A 24,037-nucleotide genomic window follows, 5' to 3' on the forward strand; every position below is an offset into this window, starting at 1 on the left:
GAAAGAACTGTAGTGACTCTTGCTGGTGGGAAGAAGAACTACACCAGCACACTTTACATTTTATAACTATTTTACTGCACTATTTAATGTATGACCTTGTCTGGGGTACTTCTTCGTATGCTAAAGTAGGCTGTCCTAATTTGTGGTAAGTAAACATTAGCTTTTGTGTTCTCATTCTGAAAGGATACTTTTTCCTCTCGGTCACTGCATTAAGTCTCAAGTTGGGGCATGTGTTCTGTGTCTTTATTGTTCTCTTGTGTCTCTGTATCCTCTTCATGTTGGTTGCTCTAGTATCACTGTTCCACTCTCTAGATTGAACTCTGACGCCTCTGTCCACCATGGCTGTTTAAAATGTTCCCCCTGTTCTGTCGGAGGTCCTCTGATTCCTCTCTATTCATCCTCATCCTCTGAACTGTGCTCTTGCTTATGTTCCTGTTGTTTTTCTGTTTTTGCTTTCTCAGTTCTGCATGTCAGTTGAATTTTTCCACTGGCAAGAAGTCACACGACTGCAGGAGGTTCCTGTGGACAACCCTGATATGCCCCTTGACATTCTCTGGCTTGATTTCATATACTGGGCTATCCTTATGTTTCCTGTGTGTCACCCAAAACACCTAGCCCTCCCAGAAAATTTTCCCTGATCAACTTTCCTTATAGGCTGTTGCTGAGGCCAGTTTGTAACCATTCTTCATGCAAGCCTTCCACTTCTCAGTATAGTCTTGATGGGAAGGGCTTTGGGCTTTAGCTGTGAGACCAAAAACCATCTGAATAGGGAGTCTGGTGTTTCGCCAAAACAAGAGGAAGTAAGCAGTAACTTGTAAGCACCAACAGTAAGCAACCTGGCCTCACTGCGCATACAGTTATAAGCATGGACCGCCTTTACCACAGATGCTTTCCAATCTGCTTTTGCTCCATCTGCAAGGTTGCAAAGCATGGCCAGCAGTATTCTACTAAATCTTTCTACCTGGCCATTTCCCCAGGGGTGGTATAGTGTGGTTCTGGATCTCTTAACTCAACTGTATTCTTACAGCTTGGCAAAGAGTTTGTTTACAAACTCTCTTTCCTGGTCCTGATGGAGCCGTATTGGAAACCAAAATTCAAGATGAAATCTCCAAATATTTTTTCTACAGCTGTTTTGGCACTTTTATTTCTGCAGGGGTTAGTCTGAGCAAATTACGTAAAGTGGTCCATTGCCACGAGGATATATTCATACCCTCCCTTACATTTCTCTAGATGCAATTAAAAAAAAGAAAATGAAGGTTTTCGATTGCCCTAGTCAAAGTCTGGACTTAGATACGATCGAGATTTTTCGACTCAGTCAGTCATGCTCAGAAATACTTATAGTTCTTGGTGTCAAGGACTTCACAGCCAGTTATTACTTTTTTACACAGGACTAGGTTGGTTTATTTGGTTTATTTCCCCCTTAAAAATTAAAATCATAAAAAATGATTTCCTCACATTGTCTTTATGTAATATTAAAATTTATTTAACAATCTGAAATATGTGTGGCAAATGTGCAAATGTTAAGACATCAAAAATACTTTTTAACAGCACTGAAGATGATCAATCACAGATCCTACTTAAGGTGTGGGTGGGCAGTCATTCATCGCTGGAATGTTGATTTACATAGTTAGTGAAACCCTGGCTCTTAAAGTCAGTTGTCTTCTCAGGTGTCCTCCGAGTAATCTCCCAGTAATCTTCCGTGTGTGCAGGTTGCGGCTCCCCTCGTTGTCGCATCCTGGAGTGTAACGGTGTGTTCACACCGAACGCAATAGACGCGAACAGAGCGTCAGGTTTACATGTAAAGTCAATGGAAAAGCACGATGACCCGCGATTGCGGCTAACGCGAAAATTCGGAAGCAGATTTGCGTCGCGAAAACGCCTGAAACGCGCGTCAGTCTACCGCGTTTGGAGCGTTTGACTCGCGAAAAAAAACATGCGCGTGAGTTTTTGTGTTGCATTTTGTGCATACGCGCGTTACGCGTCTACCGCTCGAGTTGGAAAGATCTGAACTCCAGCGTCAAATCGCGCCGCGACAACCAATCAGGAGCCTGGTGACGTGGCTGTGACCTAGGTCAAAAGGGCAGATCCAGCCAAAGCCCTTCATTCTTCAATGGAAGGAAGGCTAATCAACGCCATAGCAAACAACCCGGAGCTGTACGACACCAGCTGCTTTCTGTACCGAGACAGGAATATAAAGGACCGAGCTTGGAGGAAGATATGTAAAGAGATTGGGCAACCTGGTTCATTCATTTCTCTTTTGAAAGTTTTCACTGACCCGGGGAAGCCGCAAAAAAGCTAGCAAGCCACCGCTATTTTCCCACTGACGTACAAATACCGTTCTGCTTTTATGCATGTTGTCATATAGGAATATATTTTGTTTATTAATAAACAGCACACAGTGGTCCCGCTGTTCATCCGTCACTGCTTCGCTTTTTCGCTGATTTTCTTTTTCTTTTCTTTTTTTTTTGCACCGTACAGCATTGCATTCTGCAGCCTGATTGACAAATCTCCTTCGTGTCGTGTCTCCTGCGCTTGCCAAATTTATCATGTTTGGTTTTGATAACCATCACGTCCAATAGAAAAAACAGCACAAAAATACCCATAACTATGACCCTCATTTGGAAATAGACATCCTGCACCGCGAGGGAAAAAGGCGCACGAAAGTGGCAGGCAGATGAAGACAAACCGCGGCATAATAATACTTTTACGTTTTGCAATCTACAAAGGTTTGCACTTTGAGAATCAATTGTGAGAACTGTGACCAATGTTCATGTGTGTGGGGAAAACAGTGTATAAAGTGCGTGGCCAGGGGCTAGTTATTCTGAGAACCCCTGCTGCAATAAATGAGGGACCACTGTACATACTTTCTCTGATTATATTCAACCTGTTAACATTTAATACTGTATTGATAGAGCCAACTGATTCTGCAGCAGAGCATCCCCTGTTGCTTCTCCTGGCTGCCCAGTCCCTGAGCTCCTGCTGCTGCACCCACAGGTATGTAGAGCAAGCACTGATACCTTTTTAGTCGGTGGGATTGCCTTGTGATCACCTTTACTAAATATCTACAACCAATCTGATTATATCCTGTTTTTGTTTTGTTTTTTTCAATGTTGAAATTAAAATCTAGTAGCAGCCTTCTCATTTCTTTGTGTTTTGTGCTGTTTTACAGGCCCACAGGGGAGGACGGCTCCGAGGCAGATGAGGGACGGGTCCCAGGACGGTCCATCGGCGGTGGAGCTGGCCATCCTGGTGTCCCTGAAGAGATCACACCAGTCTTCAATGGAGCATTTCCTCCTCAGCCTTGTTCCTGCTCTGGAGAGCAGCTGGTCCTTTTTATTCCTGTCTCTCTGTAAATTCTTATATTTTATATATTTATGTTTAATGTTTTTCTGTTTGAGAATTTTAATATTATTTCAAATAAATTTTTATAATGACTAATGTCTCAGTTCTACTACACAGAAAATGTTGGCACACGACTTGACACATGTAGAATTTATTTCATATTATATTAATGACAGAATATACCAATACAGTGGGATGCAAAAGTTTGGGCAACCTTGTTAATAGACATTATTTTCCTGTATAAATCGTTGATTGTTACAATAAAAAAAGTCAGTTAAATATATCATACAGGAGACACACAGTGATATTTTAAAAGTGAAAAGAAGGTTACTGGATTTACAGAAAGTGTGCAATAATTGTTTAAACAAAATCGAGCAGGTGCATAAATTTGGGCACCACAAAAAAAGAAATGAAATAAATATTTAGTGTATATCAATGTGTGTGTCTCCTATATGATATATGGGTGCCTTTGTCTGGACGTGCTTCCCATCCAGAGCTGCACAGCACAGAGGGAAGTTCCAGCGCTCCTGGAAATCCCTCTGTGATGGACCGCCAGTCTCCAGGTGAAGGCACAGCCATGAAGTCGTCCACTAGACAGTCCCAGATGGCCGTCGCTACCTGGGGGATGATCTGGCTCACCGTGGACACACCAACTCTGTAACTGAACGCGATGGTCCTGAAGGAGTCCCCGGTGACAAGGAACCTGGACAAAATTGTTCAAAATTAGTATTATGTGTACTGCAGTTACAAAATACATTATTCAAATTCCAAAATACTTTTGTGATGTCAGATTTAAATCACAAAACTTAAATCTTACATAAAACATTTTGTAATTACAAGGATAAAACAGTTGTGTTTTGTTTGTTTAACTTTAACATATCATAATTTGATTGGTAGCAACTTTTGCCACTACAGTGTGCCAATCACGCATAATTCCTAAACATGTCAATCAGGTAGGAATGAAGTTAGACATTAATAGAAATAAAGAGTTGTATGTTGACATGTAGCCCTTTCCTTGCTTAAATCATTAATATTTTTGAAAAATTAATCTGTGATAAGACATATCTTATCAAGATAGAACCATGTAACTAAAGATGAACCAAACTGTTCAGTTTTATATAACTCTGTTTTAATAAAGGATGGTGACCCCTGTTATAGTCTGACAGCTGCAGGGATTATATACAAATATTCAACTATCCCAGAATTAAACCAGGTCTAAATAAAAAAAGGAGTGAGTATCACTACAAAGATTAACCTACAGTGGTCCTAATACCAGTTTGATATCAGCAAACACCGAGAGCATACGTATGACACCACAGCCATGCTATCAATGCAAACACTGATAACAGCATAAATTGAATTAAATCAGGACTTGATGAGACCTTTCGAGTATCACTAGAAATATTATAAACAGTCGTCTCCGTACCACAGTTTGCTATCAGTAAACACCAACGGCATTCATTGATAGCATAGCACATCCATGTTAGCAGTCTATAAACGATAGTTTAGCATATTAGCACAGGTATCAATAAAGGATTACCGTATTAAACACTTTTACTAACCTCAGGCAGACGGACAGGCGCTCTGCAGGTGGGATTGAGCGCCTGTAGTTGGTGTCTAGGCGGGCGATTCTTGGACAAACGCGGGACAGCAGGTCCTCAAACTGGGCGAGGGGAAGACGGCGATATCGCTGAAGTCGGCCGTCATCCAGGCGCAGCTCCTGGAGCAAGTGTTGAAACTCACCAAACTGCTCACGCGTCTGGAGGACCTGATGGACCCAGGTACGGCGAGGACGTCCTTAACGCTGCTGCTCTGCTCTCCACAGTAAATAGAGAAGGGAGACTCTCTCTTCAAACGCTAGCTCAACAGCTGACAAAGATACCGGTCTGGCACAACTTCCTCCCACATCCCTCCCACATTTCCGGTTCACGCGCGTCAAAGTATGCAATTTTGAGGCGCGATGGATTTTTCTTGGACACGCGTTGAGGTGCGAATGTGCACGCGTCAAATTAGGGCCGTTTGGGGCGTTTTCGTTCGCGTCTATCGCGTTCGGGGTGAACACACCGTAAGAGAGCGTGTAGGAGAGGAAGGTGCTGGGGAATAGAATTGTGATGTCATTGTTACACTTCTGGGAGTTGCAGTAGGGATCAATGTTTGTCAATGTTGTCAGTTTATTGGAGATTATGTATCGGAATTTCAGGAGCAGGACCATGCCTCCAAACACGCTCCTTCCGGCTGTCATCTATATAGGTTCCCCCAGTTCTGCAAGCTGATCATTCTCGTTTACGTGCCCCACCCTCCCTCCCTCCTTGTTCTCTATTCTTTAACTTCTTCGCTTCTATTTAGTACATGGAGATCTGCCAGGCCCGGGAGACATCGCCAGTCCCCTTCGAGGCCTTCCCCAAACTGCAGCTTAATTCATGTCAAAGCCATTCACCTTTACCTACTAAAACGCTGTCAAACCTAAAATGAGGACGTGGGCCCAGCTAGTGAATTGTAGTTTCATAGTTAAGTGAAACATTTATTCTTTCAGGTTTAAAGTTGATAGTGAATTTGATGTTGTAAAGTATATTTCAAGTGTGCTGCAGAGGTTCACATGACGTTATGGACTTTGGTCACAAGGTGCCAGAATTCAGAAAGGTGAGGGTTAAGCCGGAAAGATTTTAATACATTACATTGCCAAAAGTATTCTCTGTAAACCCCTAACTCGAGTGACATCGCATTCTTCAAACTATAAGGTTTAATATGAAGCAGGTCCACCCTACAAATCTTCAGGGAAAGCTATCCACAAGGTTTAGGAGTGTGTTTATGGGAAGTTTTGGCCATTCTTCCAGAAGCAGATTTATTAGGATGAGAAATCCTGGCTCACACCAAACTTTACACTTGCTGCAATGCAATCAGACAAGTAGCATTTACCTGGGAACCACCAAACCCAGATTTGTCAGTGGAATTTCCAAATGGAGAGGTGTGATTGGTCACTCCAGAGAACAAGTTGTCATGGTCCTTGTGCCTCGCTGGTCGACTCTCCATTAGGCAACATAGTTGTTTCTGTTTTTTACTCTCTCCCTCCTTCCTCTCCCGCTCTCGCTCTCTGTCTTTCGCCGCAGCGATGCTCGTTACGGGCTCCCGCTGCTGGCCCACACACCTGCTCTCATCACCACACCGGTCGCTGATCCCAGCTGATTGCTATTTAAGATGGCGGATCTGCGCTAGTCTTCGCTGAATCGTTGAGCTATCGGCGTCAGTCAAACCTGCAAATCTGAACCTGTGTATCTGTGCGTGTTGTGACTATCCTGCTAACCGGACCTTTTGTGTGTGTAGATCTTTTCTGGAACCTGATTATGGACTACGAGAGGAGTGGCAGTGGAGAAGGAGTTGGAGTTTTGTACAGAAGGTGTGGAGCACCTCTTCCCAACCTGTTTCCCCACGGACCCCTTTCCCCTGCACATTGTGTATATTCACTTGGTGTTGTGTTCACTGTAAATAAATGCACTATCTTTCACCTAAGGAAAACCTGGCCTGTGTGTGAGTCCCTTTAAGAAACCTTATCACAAGTCTTCACTGCTTTAGAATCTAGTGCCAGCCTACTTTACCGCACTGCATCTAATGCTGTCCATTGTGCTCGGTGATCTAAGGCCTGGAAGTAGCTGCTCAGCCATGGAAATTCCATGGAGCTCTCTATGTGCTGTTTTTGAGCTCATCTGGAGCCCATGTGAAGTTTCAACGTCTGCAGCAACTGATTCTGCAGAAAGTGACTTCTACACACCAATTGCCTCAGCATACACTGACCCCACTGTGTGATTTTCCGTTGCCTACAACTTTACGGCTGAGTTGCTGTTGTCCCTTAAACTTTATTATAATACCACAAACAGCTGACTCTGGAATGTTTAGTAATGAGGAAATTTCATGACTGAACTTGTTAGTAGTTTGTAGCATTCTAGTCTGGTACCACACTGGAATTCCCTGAGCTCCTGAAAGCTACACTTTCTTTCACAAATGTTTGCTGAAGCAGTCTGCATGGCTACCTGCTTGATTATATACACTGTTGACATGAAAGTGATCGAAACACCTAAATTCAATGATTTGGATGGGTGAGTGAATACTTTTAGAGAAATAGCATTGATGCATCTTGTCTGTTTCACTTCCACCTTTCTATGAAGCTGTTTGCATTTATCTTGGGTGAAGCTTGAGATGCATAGAGAATAATGATGTCATAATGCTGTGTAAAGTTCTTGGTAAATGTGTATTTGCTTAGGTGAACACTTTTAAGGAGTCACCCGTCCATATTTAACAAGATGATCTATGTTGTGTATTTATTTATTTATCTAATTATTGACCTGTTGGTGCTTTTGTCCTATACTTGCTTAATGCCTATAGGCCACCATCAAAGGCAGGCAGAGGCTTGGAGCCCAATGCCAGACTTTGACATTTAACAATAGTTATCTTAGCTAGTACCTTAGTATGTCTTGCTAGGCACACCAAAGTCTGTTGTTACTGAGTCAGGTGCACCAAACTGGGGGTCAGAGTGGGAAAAGCAGCAGTTGACTGCACTGCCTTGACTTGTTAGTACACATGACTGTTTAAGTTGATCAGTCAGAGACTTCGCACGTTCACACCTCTAATTTCACACCTCTAAAAGGTGTTTCCAGCAATGTTTCCAGGAAAACATTAATAAAATATATGTAACTACAAATAATTTCTCAGTGAAATATGATAACACTCTTAGTGAAATAAATACTGCTCTTCCAAGATTTGTTCAACCTTTCAGTTTAATCATGGAAATATTAAATAATATCCAGCAAATATATCACTCAGCCTTTCCTGCTGCATGAGCATATTCTGAGATGTTTCTCTTCTCTTTTGCATAAACTGAGAGGGAGGAGTAATGGCAGCAAATAAAAGCAGTAAAAGACAGAGACGAGTGTAGATTAAAGACCGACTCTCTCAGCTAAAAGGAACATGGGGTCTGGTGAGAAACTTTCGACATACATTAGCATTTCTTTTAAACTATGTCAGCTAAAAGATAATATGAACTTTTGATAAACTGAATAAAGTGATTTTTGTTTTAGGTAACATTAGTTCGGCTGCAAATCCATCACATGGACTGGAATCAGCTTTGAGACACATACAAACAGCCTCCATTCTCATCTACTGTGTGATATTTATAGTTGGAACTTTGGGCAATGCTCTGGTTATCTATGTGACGGGGTTAAAAATGAAGAAAACAGTCGAGACAGTTTGGTTTCTCAACCTGGCCATAGCTGACTTCCTCTTCACGGCCTTCCTGATTTTCTCGATCATTTCTCTCTCTCAGAGTCACCGATGGCCTTTTGGACAATTCATGTGCAAGCTCAACAACTTTGTCACTTTAGTCAACATGTTTGCCAGCATTTTTACTCTGACAGCTATGAGTGCTGATCGTTGTTTGTCCATCTGGGTGGTGGTGTGGGCACACAACAAGCGCACAGTCTGCAAAGCTCGGCTCATATGTGTTGGTATCTGGGTGACTGCTGCGATCTGCAGCACTCCTTATGCCACTTTTCGCACTGTTGTGGAATACAATGGGGCACATTCCTGTGGTTATTCTATGACACATGAACAGAAATGGAGTCTCCACATTTTTCGCTTTCTTATGGGCTTTGTGATCCCATTCCTGGTCATATTTGTGTCTTATGTGGCCATAGGCATACGTGCAATGCGCATGTCAAGAACAAGGAGACGCAGATCTCGCCGAATCATTTTCTCCATCATTTTTGCATTCTTCATCTGCTGGTTGCCCTTCCATGTTTGCAGTTTTATAGAAATAAAGGCTGTGACTAACCCAGACCTCAGGAACATTGTTAGAATCATGGGTCCTCTGACTGTGAGTCTGGCTTTTCTGAACAGCTGCCTGAACCCCATCCTTTATGTTTTCATGTGTGAAGAATTCATGAAGAAGCTTCGGCAGTCCGTATGTTTTGTACTTGAGAGTGCTCTGGCAGAGGACCACATGTCGTTCTTGTCCACTCGCTCCATGTCAACCTTTTCAAATACTGCCCAAAAGTCAGAAGCTGCTGCAACTTCAAAGAGGACTGACACGGCTGATTTGAAATCCTTCACAGAAAGCAAAGTGATCGTCACTCAGGAGACACCGAGCACTGAATAAGATTTCAACATCAGGTAATTTCAACTGAAAAAAAAAATCTTTTTTAATTGTTCGTGTCAAATTGACTGACACAGTGCACTCATGCATAGATATTAAAAAGTGTGTGTTAAATTGTTACTTTGTTATAAATTGTTCTTACTGTTGCAGGGAGTATCTCGCTGTGCTCCCTCCAAGTGTAAGAAAGAAATGTTACGACTTTTCTGATTAGTCACAGTAACAGAAACCCTTTGTGGCTTTGCTTCAGCTTAAAGTTGTGATTATTGATTTACTGATTAAAACAACCAATGTTACATGAAATGTGTTTTTTAAGGGTTTTCAAGATTACATTTGGTAAGATTTCTATTTGTGTACATAACTTTTTCATCTTCGAGCTTGTTAAACCATGTTTATTAGTATCTGCATCTATTACACTGTCAGAGACTCAACATTTATTGGTCTCTATGTATTTTTAACCTGTGAATAAAAACATGCCGATTAAATGCTTTTGTCTGTCTTCATGACAAACCTGACATACACACTGCTTCACCGCTGATCTAACAGGATGTCACAGTGACTTGGAACACACTATGTAAATAACTATGAAGTGCAGGAAATGAACCACAGATTCACTCAGCTAGTTCTAGGTATCTTGCTGCACGCATATACTGTACAGGCCTTTCTCACTCTGGGACTCAATATCAGAGCAGTAGTAATTACACTATTCACTCTAAATGTTCTTACTAAAAAAGTTGCTAAAAGTTTGCCTTTCATGAGGAAAGATATTGAACTGTAAAAGCCATAGTAAATATCAGTAATGTTTGGTTTTCACTAAGGATTTCCAGAGGTAAGCAAGGTTATTTGCCAAGTCAGCATCATCAAAACTTTCTATGATTTATATCCAGTAGATTCTGCAGAACTGTAAAATTATACAATATATTGCTATATATTATACTGATATATTTATCACTTTGCCTACACTACACTGCACTTAACATACATTTCTGAACTGGTCTTCATCATTCGTGTCCTTTCTTCTACTAGCTGCAATTCTAGCAGTATAAAAGGAAGTAAGAAGAAGGAGTGTAAAAACATTTTATATATGTTATAAATCACTCACATCAATCATACACACATTCCTGTGACAATGCAATGCACAGTTCTTCAGTGGTTTTAATGAGGTGTGGCTTTTGATGGATCTTTCAGTCCAGTCCTTGTGTAATTCAGCATTCCTCAGCTATTTTTCCCTGTTTCCCTACCTTAAAAGTGGCTTCTTGACAGCCACCTTGATGAGCCTTCATCATGAGCAGTAGATGGATCAGCTGAAGGGCCAGATGCATGTCTAATGTTTTGTGTCAATTAAATGCTTGTTTTTTCTCCTAACTCTTAAGGACATGACTTTCAGATACTTTTTGTAGTACTGAAAGAGAGTACTACACTATTTGACTGCAAATAGTCTGTAGGCCTGCTACTTCTTTTCCGGTTCCTCATTTTTTAAGCACACAAAAATGCAATTTTATGAATGTCAAACTGTGTCATCATTGACATTTTTTCACAGAGCCAACAAAAGAAATGAAAACAAATTATGTTTTTGTGAGTCTGCTAATAACAAATTGCAAACTGAAAGGAACAATTTAAAATGAGTCCGTTGCTAAGTTGTCTGTTATGTGTTGACACAACACTCATTCATTCCTTGAGCTAGATGCATTTTTATACTTATCATATCTTACTTACTATCTTACTATCTTACTCATATGTCAGTGTTAAATGGCTTTAAAAAATCCTCTGAAAATGATCAGCTACAAGGACTGAACTGAAAGTGAATGAAAAAGCAGCTGATGTCAAAAGGAAAACCTTCAGGAAGGCTGAAGAACTATTGCTCAAGATCCCTTGATCAACTGCAAAACATTACAAGAAAGTCAGATTCCTTGGAAGAGAAATACAAGAAGCACTTCAAGAACACACCCTTCCACCAACGCAGTTCACTCTCTGGGCAGCATTTACTTTTAAGGAAATAGTGCTGTAATTTTTAAATATTTGTTTTTGTTTTGTTCTTTTTAAACATAGCCTACTTTACAAAGTTTGTAGCGGAGTAAAAGAAAAGAATAGAAGTTTGATCTTAATTGACCTTGACAAAAAAGTCAAAAGTCCAGTAAAACGTGAGATTTAGTACATTATCTCCATCTAAAACCAACAATTAGACTTTGTCCTCTGTCTGAGTCTGAGACCACTACACCAAGCACCAATTATCTAATCTTTACAAGTCCTGCTATGATCAAGGGGACATCCTGGGCTTTCTATTGTTACTATGGAGGCATGTGACACACGACACAGGAGCTCTAGTTTTACACTCCAACTTTATTCACCTCCAAACATGAACTGAGCATATTGTGCCCAAACACAGCAGAACCCTTCCTCCCAGCTTGGGTGTGAGTGGAACCCTCTAGTGGGTTGTCACACATGCCCCCTCCAAACACCCAAACAACAGTCCACTAGTCCAGGACCCGGGGCTTAATCGTCCAGAATGGCTGAAACAGGAAGTCCAAGAACTGGCTGTGGGTTCACCAGGCCAGGAAAGACAGGCCAAACCCTCCGCCGGCTACACAAGTGCCAGCGGGCACGGAGCAATCTAAGAAGGAGGGTCAGAGTCCAATGTTCCGGCAGCAGGTGGGCGGCCGCGGCGGGGGGCCCAGGCCGGCACCACAGGAGCATCCTGCAGAACGTGTGCAGGCTGAACACTGAAACTACCTCCTGCCAGCCCCCAAAATCCAAAACAAAATAATTGGGACCTGGTGCAATAACCCGAAACAGGCCGTCATAAAGCAAACGCAAAGGGGGTTGATGGGCGTCATGCCAAACAAAAACAAAAGGAGAAGATTCCAACAAAAACATCTGGTAGGCATTGGTGCACGAGACCAGGGACAGAAAAGGGGGCTCCAGGGGGGCGGAAAGCCAGCACCGAGACATCAAAACATGGGTGGGGGCTCTCAGGCAAAAATTCCCCGGGGACGCGGAGGGGTTGCCCAAGGACCAGTTCAGCGGGAGAAACCCCGAGGTCCTCCTTAACCGTGCTGCACAACCCCTACAAAACCCAAGGCAGACGGTCGACCCAGTTACCACTCGTTAAGGAAGCACGGAGTGCGACCTTGAGCGACCGGTGAAACCGCTCGCACATCCCGTTAGCCTGCAGGTGGTATACCATGCCATGGACCTTGACCCCCGGGCCGTCAGCCATGGCGGACCAAAGTTCCAACATGAACTGAGGGCCTCTGTCCGAGGTAATGTCAGCGGGGGGACCAAAACAAGAAACCCACATGGACACGAACGCTCTGGCCACCACCTCAGCTGTTGTGAAAGCCAGGGGAACCACCTCCGGCCACCTGGTGGTGCAATCCACCACAGTCAAAAGGTGTGTGAAACCCTGCGACTATGGGAGCAGTCCGACCAAATCGGAGTGCACATGTTCGAAACGCCTACCAGGAATGCGGAAAGGTTTCAGGGGCGCCTGAGTGTGCCTGTGGACCTTCGAGCATTGGCATGGAACGCATGTAGCAGCCCAACTCTTTACCGCTTTCCGCAGGCCCAGCCAAACAAACTTGTCACTGACCAGCTTGACCAAAGCGCGGACGCCCGGGTGAGAGAGAGCATGTATGGAGTCGAAAACACGACAGCGCCACAAAAGAGGAACAATGGGGTGCAGGCGACCTGTAGACACATCGCACAGCAAACGCGGACCACCATCCCACACTGGCATGTCTTCCAGCATGGGGACAGTCTGCGAGGACCGAAGGGCGAGGACGTCCCGGTCGGCACTCTGGTCTGCAACCATGGCGGCGTAGTCGACACCGACATACACTGGCGAGATCAGCGCGCGGGACAGGCAATCAGCGACCTGGTTGGATTTATCAGCCACGTGCCGAATGTCCATGGTAAACTCTGATATTGCCAAAAACTACCACTGCTGGCGCGCGCTTCAAGGATCAGAAACCTTGGACATGGCAAAAGTCAGAGGCTTATGGTCAACATATGCGGTAAAATTGTGGCCCTCGAGGAAAAATCGAAAATGTTGCGTCGCGAGATGCAGAGCCAGTAACTCTCTGTCAAAAACACTGTACTTGCGCTCCGTATCACGGCGCGTGCTACTGAAAAAGGCAAGGGGCTGCCAGATGCTGGAGACGCGTTGTTCCAACACGGCGCCCACTGCTACATCCGAAGCATCGGTGGTCAATGCGATCTCCGCTGACAGGAACGGGAACAAACTCAAAAACACATGCAAATTCCAAAACACAACGGAAGTGCTCCAGGACGCTAGGGGCAGTGTTGAGCTCGATTTGCAAAATAAACAGCAAGTTTGTCTGTATGGGACGGTCTAGTCTCCGTCGCGCTTCCCAGGTTGCCTAGCAACCATGATACTAACCGCTGGAAACGTGTCATACAACTTGGTTTGACAGAAATGAGGGAGAACATATTTTGTTCATTTGTTTGTTTGTTTGTTTCTACAAGAGCTTTGTGTGATTTGATAAGTATCTGAGGCTGAGACCACAGGACAGTAAAACATGATTTTTGGGCTTCATTTCTGTACTGAACAGTTATTTCAAGATTAGTTAGTAAATAAGAATTAGCTCATGTTGTTCATGAGACTAAAGTCATATCACTTTGGTAATGTAAATATAATATGGCCAATATTATAGTTATTATATTAATCATTATTAGCTATTACAGCAGTGAACATGAACTCTGTGTCAAATACTGAGCTTCAGTACAGATTCAAGTTGCAGTTATTTATATGTCTTATCACCTTAAATCTTCACTCAAAGACAAGTATCTTTGACAGTGCATATATAGGTGTATCATATATAAGAGACAAATGTTGTTCCTTCAGTATGTTGGCATTTCTAAATTTGGCTCAATGCTTACATATATGTGTAAAAAGCAAATGTACGAGCTGTGATAACTGTTTCTGATAGAATGAAGAGTAGACTGATGTATTAAATATCAGTCTACTATTGGGTGAGAAAATCAGACCATGTCATCACTGCTTTAAGTCATACAGAATAGATATCAGAGCCTTAAACAGGCTGGCTTCTGCTAAATGGGTCAAACTGGGCAGAAAGTATACAAACACATAACATCCTTATAGAATATGATGTAACACTATAGATCAACTTACCTCAGAATATATAAAGCATATAAACAATTACAGCAATATGATGCAACAAACACAGCAGTGCTACTAATCCAAAATACTCAAAGCTTCATAGAACTGAAACAAACATTTATTTTTAGGTCCATTCTGCTGCTGATACATACTTTAGGTTTCTGAATATTAAACTTGTTGCTGCCTTTCATAGTGTGTAACTTGAAGGCCCTGAGTACTTTCTCCCACACTGAAAACACTGGAATGATAAAATGATTTGAACATTACCTAATAAGACTGATTCAGCACAGACAGTTAGTTATGTTAAACTTTTCTAGCAGTCCTTCACAAACAGGGAACAGTCTGTCTATTCTCTCCATCTGTCAGCTGCTGCTGGCTCTTCCTCCTCCTCTTCCTCACACACTGCTGAGTTTGTCCTGGTGGATCATCAGGGGTGCAAAGCCTCACAGATGATGTGCAGCAGTGGGTCCCTCAGTCTGTCCTCACTCTGGACATTTGCAGTTGTCACACATGGAAATCAAATGTGTGATAAGCTGCAGGATTCAAACACAAGTGTGACTTATAAACACATGTTCATACTTTTATTACACAATCAGAGAGAAAGAAACAGAGAGCGAGTGCAGGACAGACAGACAGGTGAAAGTCTCAGGTGTACACACTGCTACAAAACAGCACAAAAGAAGGAGGATTTAGTGTTTGTGTTATTACGAAACAAGAGGAGTTCCCAGATGGTACAGTGAACACACGTGTGACTCCTGTGATTAAAGCATCTTTCTTTCAGCTTCACGAGTGAACCGTCAGCTCGTTCAAACACACGTTAAAGTCCGTTTGGCTCGACACCACCGAACAGAGGCAGCAATATAACATAGCTAACATTAACAGTGCAGTGGATCCTGCTTGTGCCGTGATATTCAGGACTGCAAACCGAGCAACATCACTGACTTTCAGCTTGTTGTGTTTGTGGATATATGACTGACTTTAATTATCCACAAAATCATCACAATCTCTGTAAGATTAAGGTCGACTATATATATATTTTTTTAAAGTAAAGGCTTTAAAACCAAGTTAATTCTGAAAGTACAGACATTGCTAATGTCACATAACTTTCCCAACATGTGGCCAACAATAATGGTTTAATGTTCTTCATTAAAAAAATATTTGAGCATAAATAAGTGACATAATATTCAGTACTTACTTCTGAAAGTTTACTCTTCCTCCGCTCCGCTTCCACCGTTTTTTTTTGGCAAAATTATCCACACTACCGCCGCGCTATGAAATCTGGGATATGTTGGGCCATGAAGGCTACACCGACCCATCCTTAAAATTCAGGGAAATTAAGGACGCATTTGAGGGCCGCATGTAGAGCAGCCTTTGAATTGGGAAAGCCTTCTCTTGTCGCTGTGACGTAATCGGCCTTAAAATGCGGCCTTTAAGGCTGCAAACCCCAAATCCGGTCATTGGTACTTCCTGGCTTGTGTAGTTACTAGGTAACAAAAGCTCAACACTGCCCCTAGCATCCTGGAGCACTTCCGTTGTGTTTTGGATTTTGCAAGTGTTTTGGAGTTTGTACGTGTTTTGGAGTTTGCATGTGTTTTTGAGTTTGCAAGTGTTTTGGATTTTGCAAGTGTTTTGGAGTTTGTACGTGTTTTGGATTTTGCATGTGTTTTTTAGTTTGCAAGTGTTTTGGAGTTTGCATGTGTTTTGGAATTTGCATGTGTTTTGGAGTTTGCAAGTGTTTTGGAGTTTGTACGTGCTTTGTCTCTAGGGGCCACCGTATAGGCCATAGTATAGCAACTTGAAATGCTCCCAAAAATGGCTCCACAGCATGTAAAAATATAATATAAGCTCTGGCGGACTTGGTTCTATGGTAGGTCTTAAAGGGTTAAAGCGTGGAAGTACTGACCTTATTTTGAGTTTGATTCCATAAAAAGTGACAAAAACATTAGCATCCGCTGTACACTGCATGGGAAGAAAACTTTGTACAGCAAAAAAAAAAACTAAATTTCCAAGCCAGCACAGAGTACGCTACCACGGAATGGGAAATTCACAGAGAAACCCCCAAATCCTTCCAGTGACCGCTGTGGCAAACATCCGCCTGCGCCACTTCTGCTATACAGGTGAAAATAAAGCAACAGGACGGCTAAATCTTTAATTTTATTTATTTTCTACTGTGTTTTACTTGCATCTATTTGAAAATAGGTTTAAATGTTAAACAAATTTCTTCCAGTCAGAGAATGTTGCATATAATTTAATTTATGATTGATGCATAAAATTAAAAGATTAAAACTAATAAAACTAGTTTTATAAAGAGACTTTTTCATTTGATTACACTTTACAAATACTTTTGGCAATAAAGCGTATCAAAATCTTTGTGGCTTCACCATCAACTTTCTCAATTTTCAAGTCCATAGCTTCATGTGAGCCTCTACAGCACAGTTGTAAAATATTTTACAACATCAAATTCACAACCAACTTTAAACCAAACATCATGAGAGAATAAATATTTCACTTAACTAGGAAAGTACATTTTAAAACAAAGTTGTGTTTTTGCCACATGGATTCATATGCATCTTCTTTAATACAGGATTGCAGTGGATTCCACTCTGTTTCCCAATTAACCAGTACAAGGTTGTCACTGCAGTGTGTCATAAGACACTTATAGTATGTCCTATAACAATACAAGAAATGTTCCATAAACCTTCTCTCGTTTGTTTTCTTCAGTCCATCATGCCTGTGAATTTATGTCCAAATTGTAAATTTGCATAAAAAATTGTTTAGTTTTGTTCACACCTCATCGTCGGTGTGATTTGTTTTAACCGTAACCCTATTTTATATGGTTTTATTTGTTAAAGATTAACAAACTATGAGCATTAACTTGGACATTACACTTCACTTTTTCTAATGTGCCATTAGACAACCCCTCACTACCTTCAATAGACTGTTCTGCCTCTATTCAGTCCTGATCCATGCATGTCAGCATGTACTACCTGCAAAATGGGATTAACCAAATTATCACTTATAGCTAATCTACAAACACATGCAGAATATGCAGCACATTCATGAGTACTTCCATACAGAATCAATATTTTACTGGATGTTACTATTTGTACTGACAGTTAATAGTGGCAGCCTCACAGAGTGCTGGGGTTTGGTGCTTTGATAAACTGAGTGAAACTTTGATTATTGCACCTGATTACATGCTCTCAGAAATTAGGCAGCATATCAGTTTTTTAGACCCTTCACTTCAGTCAAGTCTCAGAAACTTAGGTGTTATATTTGACAGTTCAATGTCTCTTGAGAAACACTGTAAACAACTTGTCCGGAACTGTTTTTATCATCTAAGAAACATTTCTAAACTCAGACTACTGTGTCAAAGGCAGAACTTGGGATGATTATTCATGCTTTTATCTCTTCTCGTTTGGATTATTTTAACGGTCTTTTTACGTGTCTCAACAAATCAGCTCTGGATCGCCTTCAGTCTGTACAGAATGCAGCGGCAAGACTTTTAACTGCTACAAACACACATTACTCCAGTTTTGGCTTCTCTTCATTGGTTGCCAGTAAATTTTAGGGTTCATTTTAAAATTTTAGTTGTAACTTTTAGAGCTCTGCACGGTGAAGCTCCCCAGTATATCTCTGACCTGTTGAAACCTCATGCTTCATTCCGAGCACTTAGGTCTTCAAGTCAGAGGCTACTGGTGGTCCCACATACTAGGTTTAAAACACGTGGGGATCGGGCTTTTCAGGCACTGGCACCTAGGCTGTGGAACTCTCTGCCGTTGTCTTTACGCTGTCTAGACTCTACTGACTCCTTTAAAAAGCAGCTGAAGACATTTTTATACAAACGGGCTTTTAATTCATTTTAACTTGTATGTCTAATCTTATTTGTAAAGCACTTTGTGATTTTTATCTATGAAATGTGCTATATAAATAAATTTTACTTACTTTTTACAAGTGCAGGTTTGTGGTGTTTCACGTCCACCTGATAAGTAAGTGAGTAGGAAAGTGTCTCTAAGGAGGTGTGAAGCCTGGGTACTTTCCAGCAGAAGAAAAATGTATTCAACAATAAATAATTGCTAAGGGAAATACATAACCTAAGTGGAACTACAATAAAGACTACTCCTCTAACACAGGAGATAATGGGACACATTACTGTGTATATTCACACATGAACAAAAATGGAGTCTCCACATTTTTCGCTTTCTTATGGGCTTTGTGGTCCCATTCCTGGTCATATTTGTGTATTATGTGGCCATAGGCATACATTCAATGCACATGTCAAAAACAAGAAAACAAGGATCTCACCGAATCATTTCACTCCATCACTCCCATCATTTTTGCATTCTTCATCTGCTGGTTGCCCTTCCATTTTGCAGTTTTATAGAGATAAAACCCTTTGTGGTTTTGCTTCAGCTTAAAGTTGTGATTATTGATTTACTGATTAAAACAACCAATGTTACATGAAATGTGTTTTTTAAGGGTTTTCAAGATTACATTTGGTAAGATTTCTATTTATGTACATAACTTTTTCATCTTCGAGCTTGTTAAACCATGTTTATTAGTATCTGCATCTATTACACTGTCAGAGACTCAACATTTTTTGATCTCTATGTATTTTTAACCTGTGAATAAAAACATGCCGATCAAATGCTTTTGCGTGTCTTCATGACAAACCTGACGTACACACTGCTTCACCGCTGATCTAACAGGATGTCACAGTGTTCTATCCACAGGTTTCTGTAAGCGCGTACGTAGGCTGCCATGACAGACCACTACTTCCGTTGTCCGGTTTTATACTTCCGGTTACTCAAAGCGAGACCCAGCATTCAGTCGTTGCTAACAACAAAATCAGTTACTTTGTGCGGTAATAAGTGGCTTTACCTGTTCGAAGATGAGCTCGGGTTCAACGTGTGCTGTCGTCGGCTGCCACAATAATTCAAGAAAACTGAAAAACGCATTAGAAACATTTTGCCTTGAGCATCAACAACTTAGAAAGGCCTGTCCGTGCCCACCGCCCTACGCACTGCACTCTATGCCGCGGAAGGAGGATCGGAAACTAGCGTGGCGGGCAGCTTTAAGACTCAAACACCCTCCAAAGAGAGTTTATGTTTGCTCCTTTCATTTTATCGATAAAAAGCCCACAGAGCTACACCCCGACCCGGAGCTTTATCTGGGCTATGACCGACCCCCACCGAAGAAAAGAAGAAAGCTCACTCGGACCACTTTGAGTGTGACAGCTTCCAGTAATACGAACAAAAACACAGAATCTGTACCCGGTAAGTGAAAGTGTAAATGTGGTTTGCCACCATTTCGCATTTTAATCACGCAATTCTTTACTTTTACTAAATAATAGCCTATGGTGAATGGCGTTAGTATCAGCACTAGCTGGTTATTAGTAGAGATGGACCGATCCGATATTACGTATCGGTCCGATACTGACCTAAATTACTGGATCGGATATCGGAGAAAAATAAAAAATGTAATCCGATCCATTAAATATCACGAAAGCACCTCACAAAACTTGCAACACGCCGTAACTCACCTCAGAACGTTAGCACGTCGGAGCAGTATGCATCACGTGATAGAGCGGCTGTGGCATGCGGGACCTGTCGGTGGTCTGGATAGCATTTGGAGCTTCGCTAGCAACCCGGCATTTCATCTCCGACAAAGTTATCCCGAGAGAAGTAAAGCAAGTGTGTAAGTCCATCTCTGAATGTTTGTAAAGCATTCCTGCGTTAAGCTTAACAAGCGATATATGGAGCGACTGCCTCTCCTGCTGCTACTTCAATCATGAAACTGCTTAACGATCAGCTGATCGGCTTTTCTGTCGCGAGTCCGTGTCTCTAGTTTGCTTTTGGCCCACTTTGCACCAGAAAGAGGAAACCAGCGGCTGAACAGCAGCAGCACGTTTAAGCTTGATAAGCTGTTGTTAGAATGTATTTAATATTATTTTCTACTCCAGGATCTTTTTCTACGTAGCTGACAGCTGGTAACTGTGCAGGGGCGGATCTAGCAAAGTTTAGCCAGGGGGGCCGATAGGGCATTAACAGGGAAAAGGGGGCACAAAGACATACTTTTCTTTCTTATTCTCATTTAAAATGTCTAGCTTTTAATAAATAATTATCTGACACCCAAAGTTTTAATTTGATGCAAAATGAATAGAAGTCCATTACTGTATATAGTAACTATTAAGTCTAATATATATACCCTAGTAAGCTATCCGGTTGTTCAGTCTGACGTCACTAGCCGTGTCTGGGTCTAAACTCCGCTGCAGGTCCATATATCAAACGATCACTATGGCATTACTGAGAGTTGAAAAACTGTCTAAAGTCTTTCATCTTTAATAAAAATGATCAGCGTTCTGCTCTACCAGGTGTAACAATTGAGTTTAACATCCAGGCATCCATGAAAACGGAATTTATGACATTTAACGGAGTTAGAAGTTAGCAGGGAGTTAGCTCGCTAGCTTCTATCTAAATACAATATAGCATGTCCTGACTGCGGGGTTTTGGAAACAAATTAAAACATACAGCTTTCTTATCACTTCCAGCATAAATGAAGACAGAAAACTAAACAGCAGTGACGTTTGTAGGGTTACTGAAGTTTGGCTAGCTGGTATATAATGATGTGCTACGTGACCACTAGCGACATAGCTATGTTAGCATAATATAAACAAGCTAACTTTTTTTCCACTCGATAAAAGTTAACGTGAGTTTTCTCGGTGGTCAGAAACAAATGTAATCGCATAGCAGGATGCTGTAAAAGGACCAAACTTCAGCCAGGAGAACAACTGAGATAATTCATCTACAATACAAAGTTAGTCATTCATATACTGCTGCATGGGCTGGGCTGTAGTTACATCCTAAGGTTTTAAAAACTGAGCTTAAATAAATGATTAGCGGTAATAAAAGCAGAGGGAGGTCAACAGGGATCACTGACTGTTTTAGGAGCTTTTTGAGATCAAATAGAAGAAAATACATAGCATTAAACATGTTAACAACATAAAAGCCATATTAAACGCAGACTACTTTAGACCCGGAAGTAGGATTCGTCGCGTCATCACTGAACAACCGGATAGTACTTTTTCCTTTGGGAAGGTACCATCTGTGCAGTCTGCAATTTTGTTGAAGAAAGATGTTGAATCTATTTAATATTTCTTGAAAAATAATTGATTTCTGTGCATTTTTTTTCACACTGCATCAAATTAAGGTTGATTACGTCGATTAAGCATCATGAGGTGGAGCGTGAGGGGTGGTTCCCTATTTTTTATTTATTTATTTTTGTTGTTGCTGGGAGTTGGAACCCTATTAGTTAGGTTGCTTAATATTTATGCTAAGTACTCTTTAAAATACCAGAATAGGGAGGATGGTGTAGGTTTAAGTTTATTAGATTGATCAGTATTGCTGAACTATGAAATTTTTTTTTTGCATACAGGTATAACAGAATAGCTTTAGTGTAGTTGTTGTTTTAAACTTGAGTATGAACTTATACAAAATGCAGCAAGATATTTAAAAAACAGTTTTGTTGATTAAAAAACACTATCGGATTCATATCGGTATCGGCAGATATCCAAATTTATGATATCAGTATCGGTATCGGACATAAAAAAGTGGTATCGTGCCATCTCTAGTTATTAGCAGCAAAGTCTCAATTTTAACGAAAGTTTATAATAATAATAATAATGCCAAAAGATTAGCTCCAAGGGCTGTAAAAGTCTTAGGTTTGTGTTTATAAAGAACATGTTTTTTCAAGTCGAGAAAACTCAAGTAAAAACGTTAAAGGCAACCTTTGCAAAAATACCAACAGTTGTGACTTTTTTTAGAATGTAAAATAAAATCTAATCACAGTAATTGAATAAAATTGTGACAAATTTTTAGGGGACTTAGGAACATTTTATGTTGACATTTATGATTTTGCATTTGTGTGAAAAAATGTAGAATGAGAAATTTCATATTTTATAAAAATATAATAAGCTAAGTGACACTTTACAGTTTCTCTTATGCTAACAGTTTGACTGTACATCTGATCATATTTTTGTCTTATTCAGACTCCACAGTGTTACGTTCAGTGGAATTAGACCAGGCCAGCATCTCCACACAACCCCCTGAGCCACATCTGCACTCAGTCCACACACAGTGGGAGGATCCTTCGCAACAAGACCATCAATACTGCAATAGGTCTCGCAGAAAAGATGTGCAGGATAAGATGACTCAGTGTGATGAAGTTGCATATTTCATTCTTCAAAATGATGCAGACGCTTTGCTGTACACTGGGATAGCCTTAGAAACATTTAACACACTTGTGTCGACACTGGAAGGATATGACAACAATGAATTTACAATGCCTGTCCGAGATCAAGTCCTCATGACACTTATGAAATTAAAGAGTAACCATGTAATAGGTGACCTAAGCCGCCAGCTTCATATATCACAAAGCATGGCCAGCAAGATCATCACACACTGGTTAGACAAGCTGGAGGAAGTTCTCCGACCATTAATTCCATGGCTGCCAAAAGAAACTATTCAAGCAACTATGCCTGAAGCCTTCAAGAAGAACTTTCCAAATACTACATGCATTATAGACTGCAGTGAGACCCTTTTACAGAAACCCAGAAATCTGGGCTCAAGAGGGGAATCATACAGCCATTATTATTCACACAACACAGTCAAATATTTGGTTGCTGTTGCACCATGTGGACTAATCATGTTTGTGTCTGTGGCATATGGCGGCCGATGTAGTGACAAATTTATCACAATGGACTCTGGAATATTAACATATCTATAACCTGGTGATGAAGTCATGGCAGATAGAGGTTTTACAATTAAAGACTTACTCTTTGAGAGAAAAGTTAGATTAGTAATACCCGCTTTCACAAAAAAACGTAGACAGCTAACTGAGGAACAGGTAACATACACACGTCGGATTGCAAATGTAAGAATCCATGTTGAAAGAGCAATCAGACGCTTGAAAGTCTACAAAATACTTTCACAAATTGTTCCTATAAGCATGGCTCCTAAAGTAGACAAGATACTGAGAATATGTGCTGCTCTAGTGAACTTAAGAGAGGATCTCATTCGTGATACACAATAATTGTGTATGTTATGAACAATTGTGGACTCGGGGATATTAAGATGGTTACTCAGGACATAATGTAATTATGTAAATGTAGTGTAATGTAATTATTTTAAAATTTGATGTACATATATGTAGAGAGTAAATAATTCCAGGTCTCACGTTTTTATCTTGTGTTCTAGAAGAAAGGTTATGTGATACAGTGTGTGTGTGTGTGTGTGTGTGTGTGCGTATGCGTGTATGTATGTATATATATATAAATAAAACAATTGCAATCAATCAATTGAACAATTATTACTTTTTTATTCAACCACAATGTGATAAATTTCTTAAATGAAAAAAAA

The 24,037-nt window shown here is 41.0% G+C and overlaps 3 protein-coding genes across 5 annotated transcripts in view; all 3 read left to right on the forward strand.

Moving 5' to 3' along the window:
* The window catches only part of LOC309717060 (uncharacterized protein), a gene marked incomplete at its 5' end in the record, with an annotated part of 99,972 nt that extends 75,997 nt beyond the window's left edge, over positions 1–23,975 (forward strand). Inside the window, 2 exons of one of the 2 annotated variants that reach the window (XM_082551309.1) lie at positions 19,759–19,897; positions 22,669–23,975. In XM_082551309.1, coding sequence (XP_082407435.1) covers positions 19,759–19,897; positions 22,669–23,405 — 876 coding nt within the window. In that variant the 3' untranslated portion in view covers positions 23,406–23,975. Of the gene's footprint in view, positions 1–19,512; positions 19,898–22,668 lie in introns of those variants that run through there. The other variant, XM_082551308.1, reaches the window with a different exon arrangement.
* LOC309718169 (uncharacterized protein) lies at positions 936–3,439 on the forward strand. Its single transcript, XM_082553198.1, has 3 exons — positions 936–2,240; positions 2,913–2,994; positions 3,170–3,439. Exons 1-3 carry the CDS (start codon positions 2,111–2,113, stop codon positions 3,351–3,353), a joined length of 396 nt encoding a protein of 131 aa, XP_082409324.1. The 5' UTR covers positions 936–2,110; the 3' UTR covers positions 3,354–3,439.
* LOC309716431 (chemerin-like receptor 1) lies at positions 7,283–9,951 on the forward strand. 2 transcript variants are annotated; one of them, XM_082550230.1, is made up of 3 exons: positions 7,283–7,437; positions 8,219–8,311; positions 8,412–9,951. In XM_082550230.1, exons 2-3 carry the CDS (start codon positions 8,302–8,304, stop codon positions 9,485–9,487), a joined length of 1,086 nt encoding a protein of 361 aa, XP_082406356.1. In that variant the 5' UTR covers positions 7,283–7,437; positions 8,219–8,301; the 3' UTR covers positions 9,488–9,951. The 2 variants fall into 2 exon arrangements, with proteins under 2 accessions (XP_082406356.1, XP_082406355.1); XM_082550229.1 differs by having other exon boundaries at positions 7,283–7,433.
* Positions 23,976–24,037: the final 62 nt, after the last annotated feature.

Source organism: Aulonocara stuartgranti, assembly GCF_965226115.1.
Source record: "Aulonocara stuartgranti genome assembly, chromosome: 11".
Lineage (NCBI taxonomy): Eukaryota > Metazoa > Chordata > Actinopteri > Cichliformes > Cichlidae > Aulonocara > Aulonocara stuartgranti.

What these genes read in the sequence shown, in the direction of transcription:
- LOC309718169 (XM_082553198.1), top strand. Translation starts at nt 2,111, where the DNA reads ATGGAAGGAAGGCTAATCAACGCCATAGCAAACAACCCGGAGCTGTAC. An exon ending in TAAAGAGATTGGGCAACCTG is followed by an intron (nt 2,241 to 2,912) that starts GTTCATTCATTT and finishes CTGTATTGATAG; the next exon opens with AGCCAACTGATTCTGCAGCA. An exon ending in TCCTGCTGCTGCACCCACAG is followed by an intron (nt 2,995 to 3,169) that starts GTATGTAGAGCA and finishes GCTGTTTTACAG; the next exon opens with GCCCACAGGGGAGGACGGCT.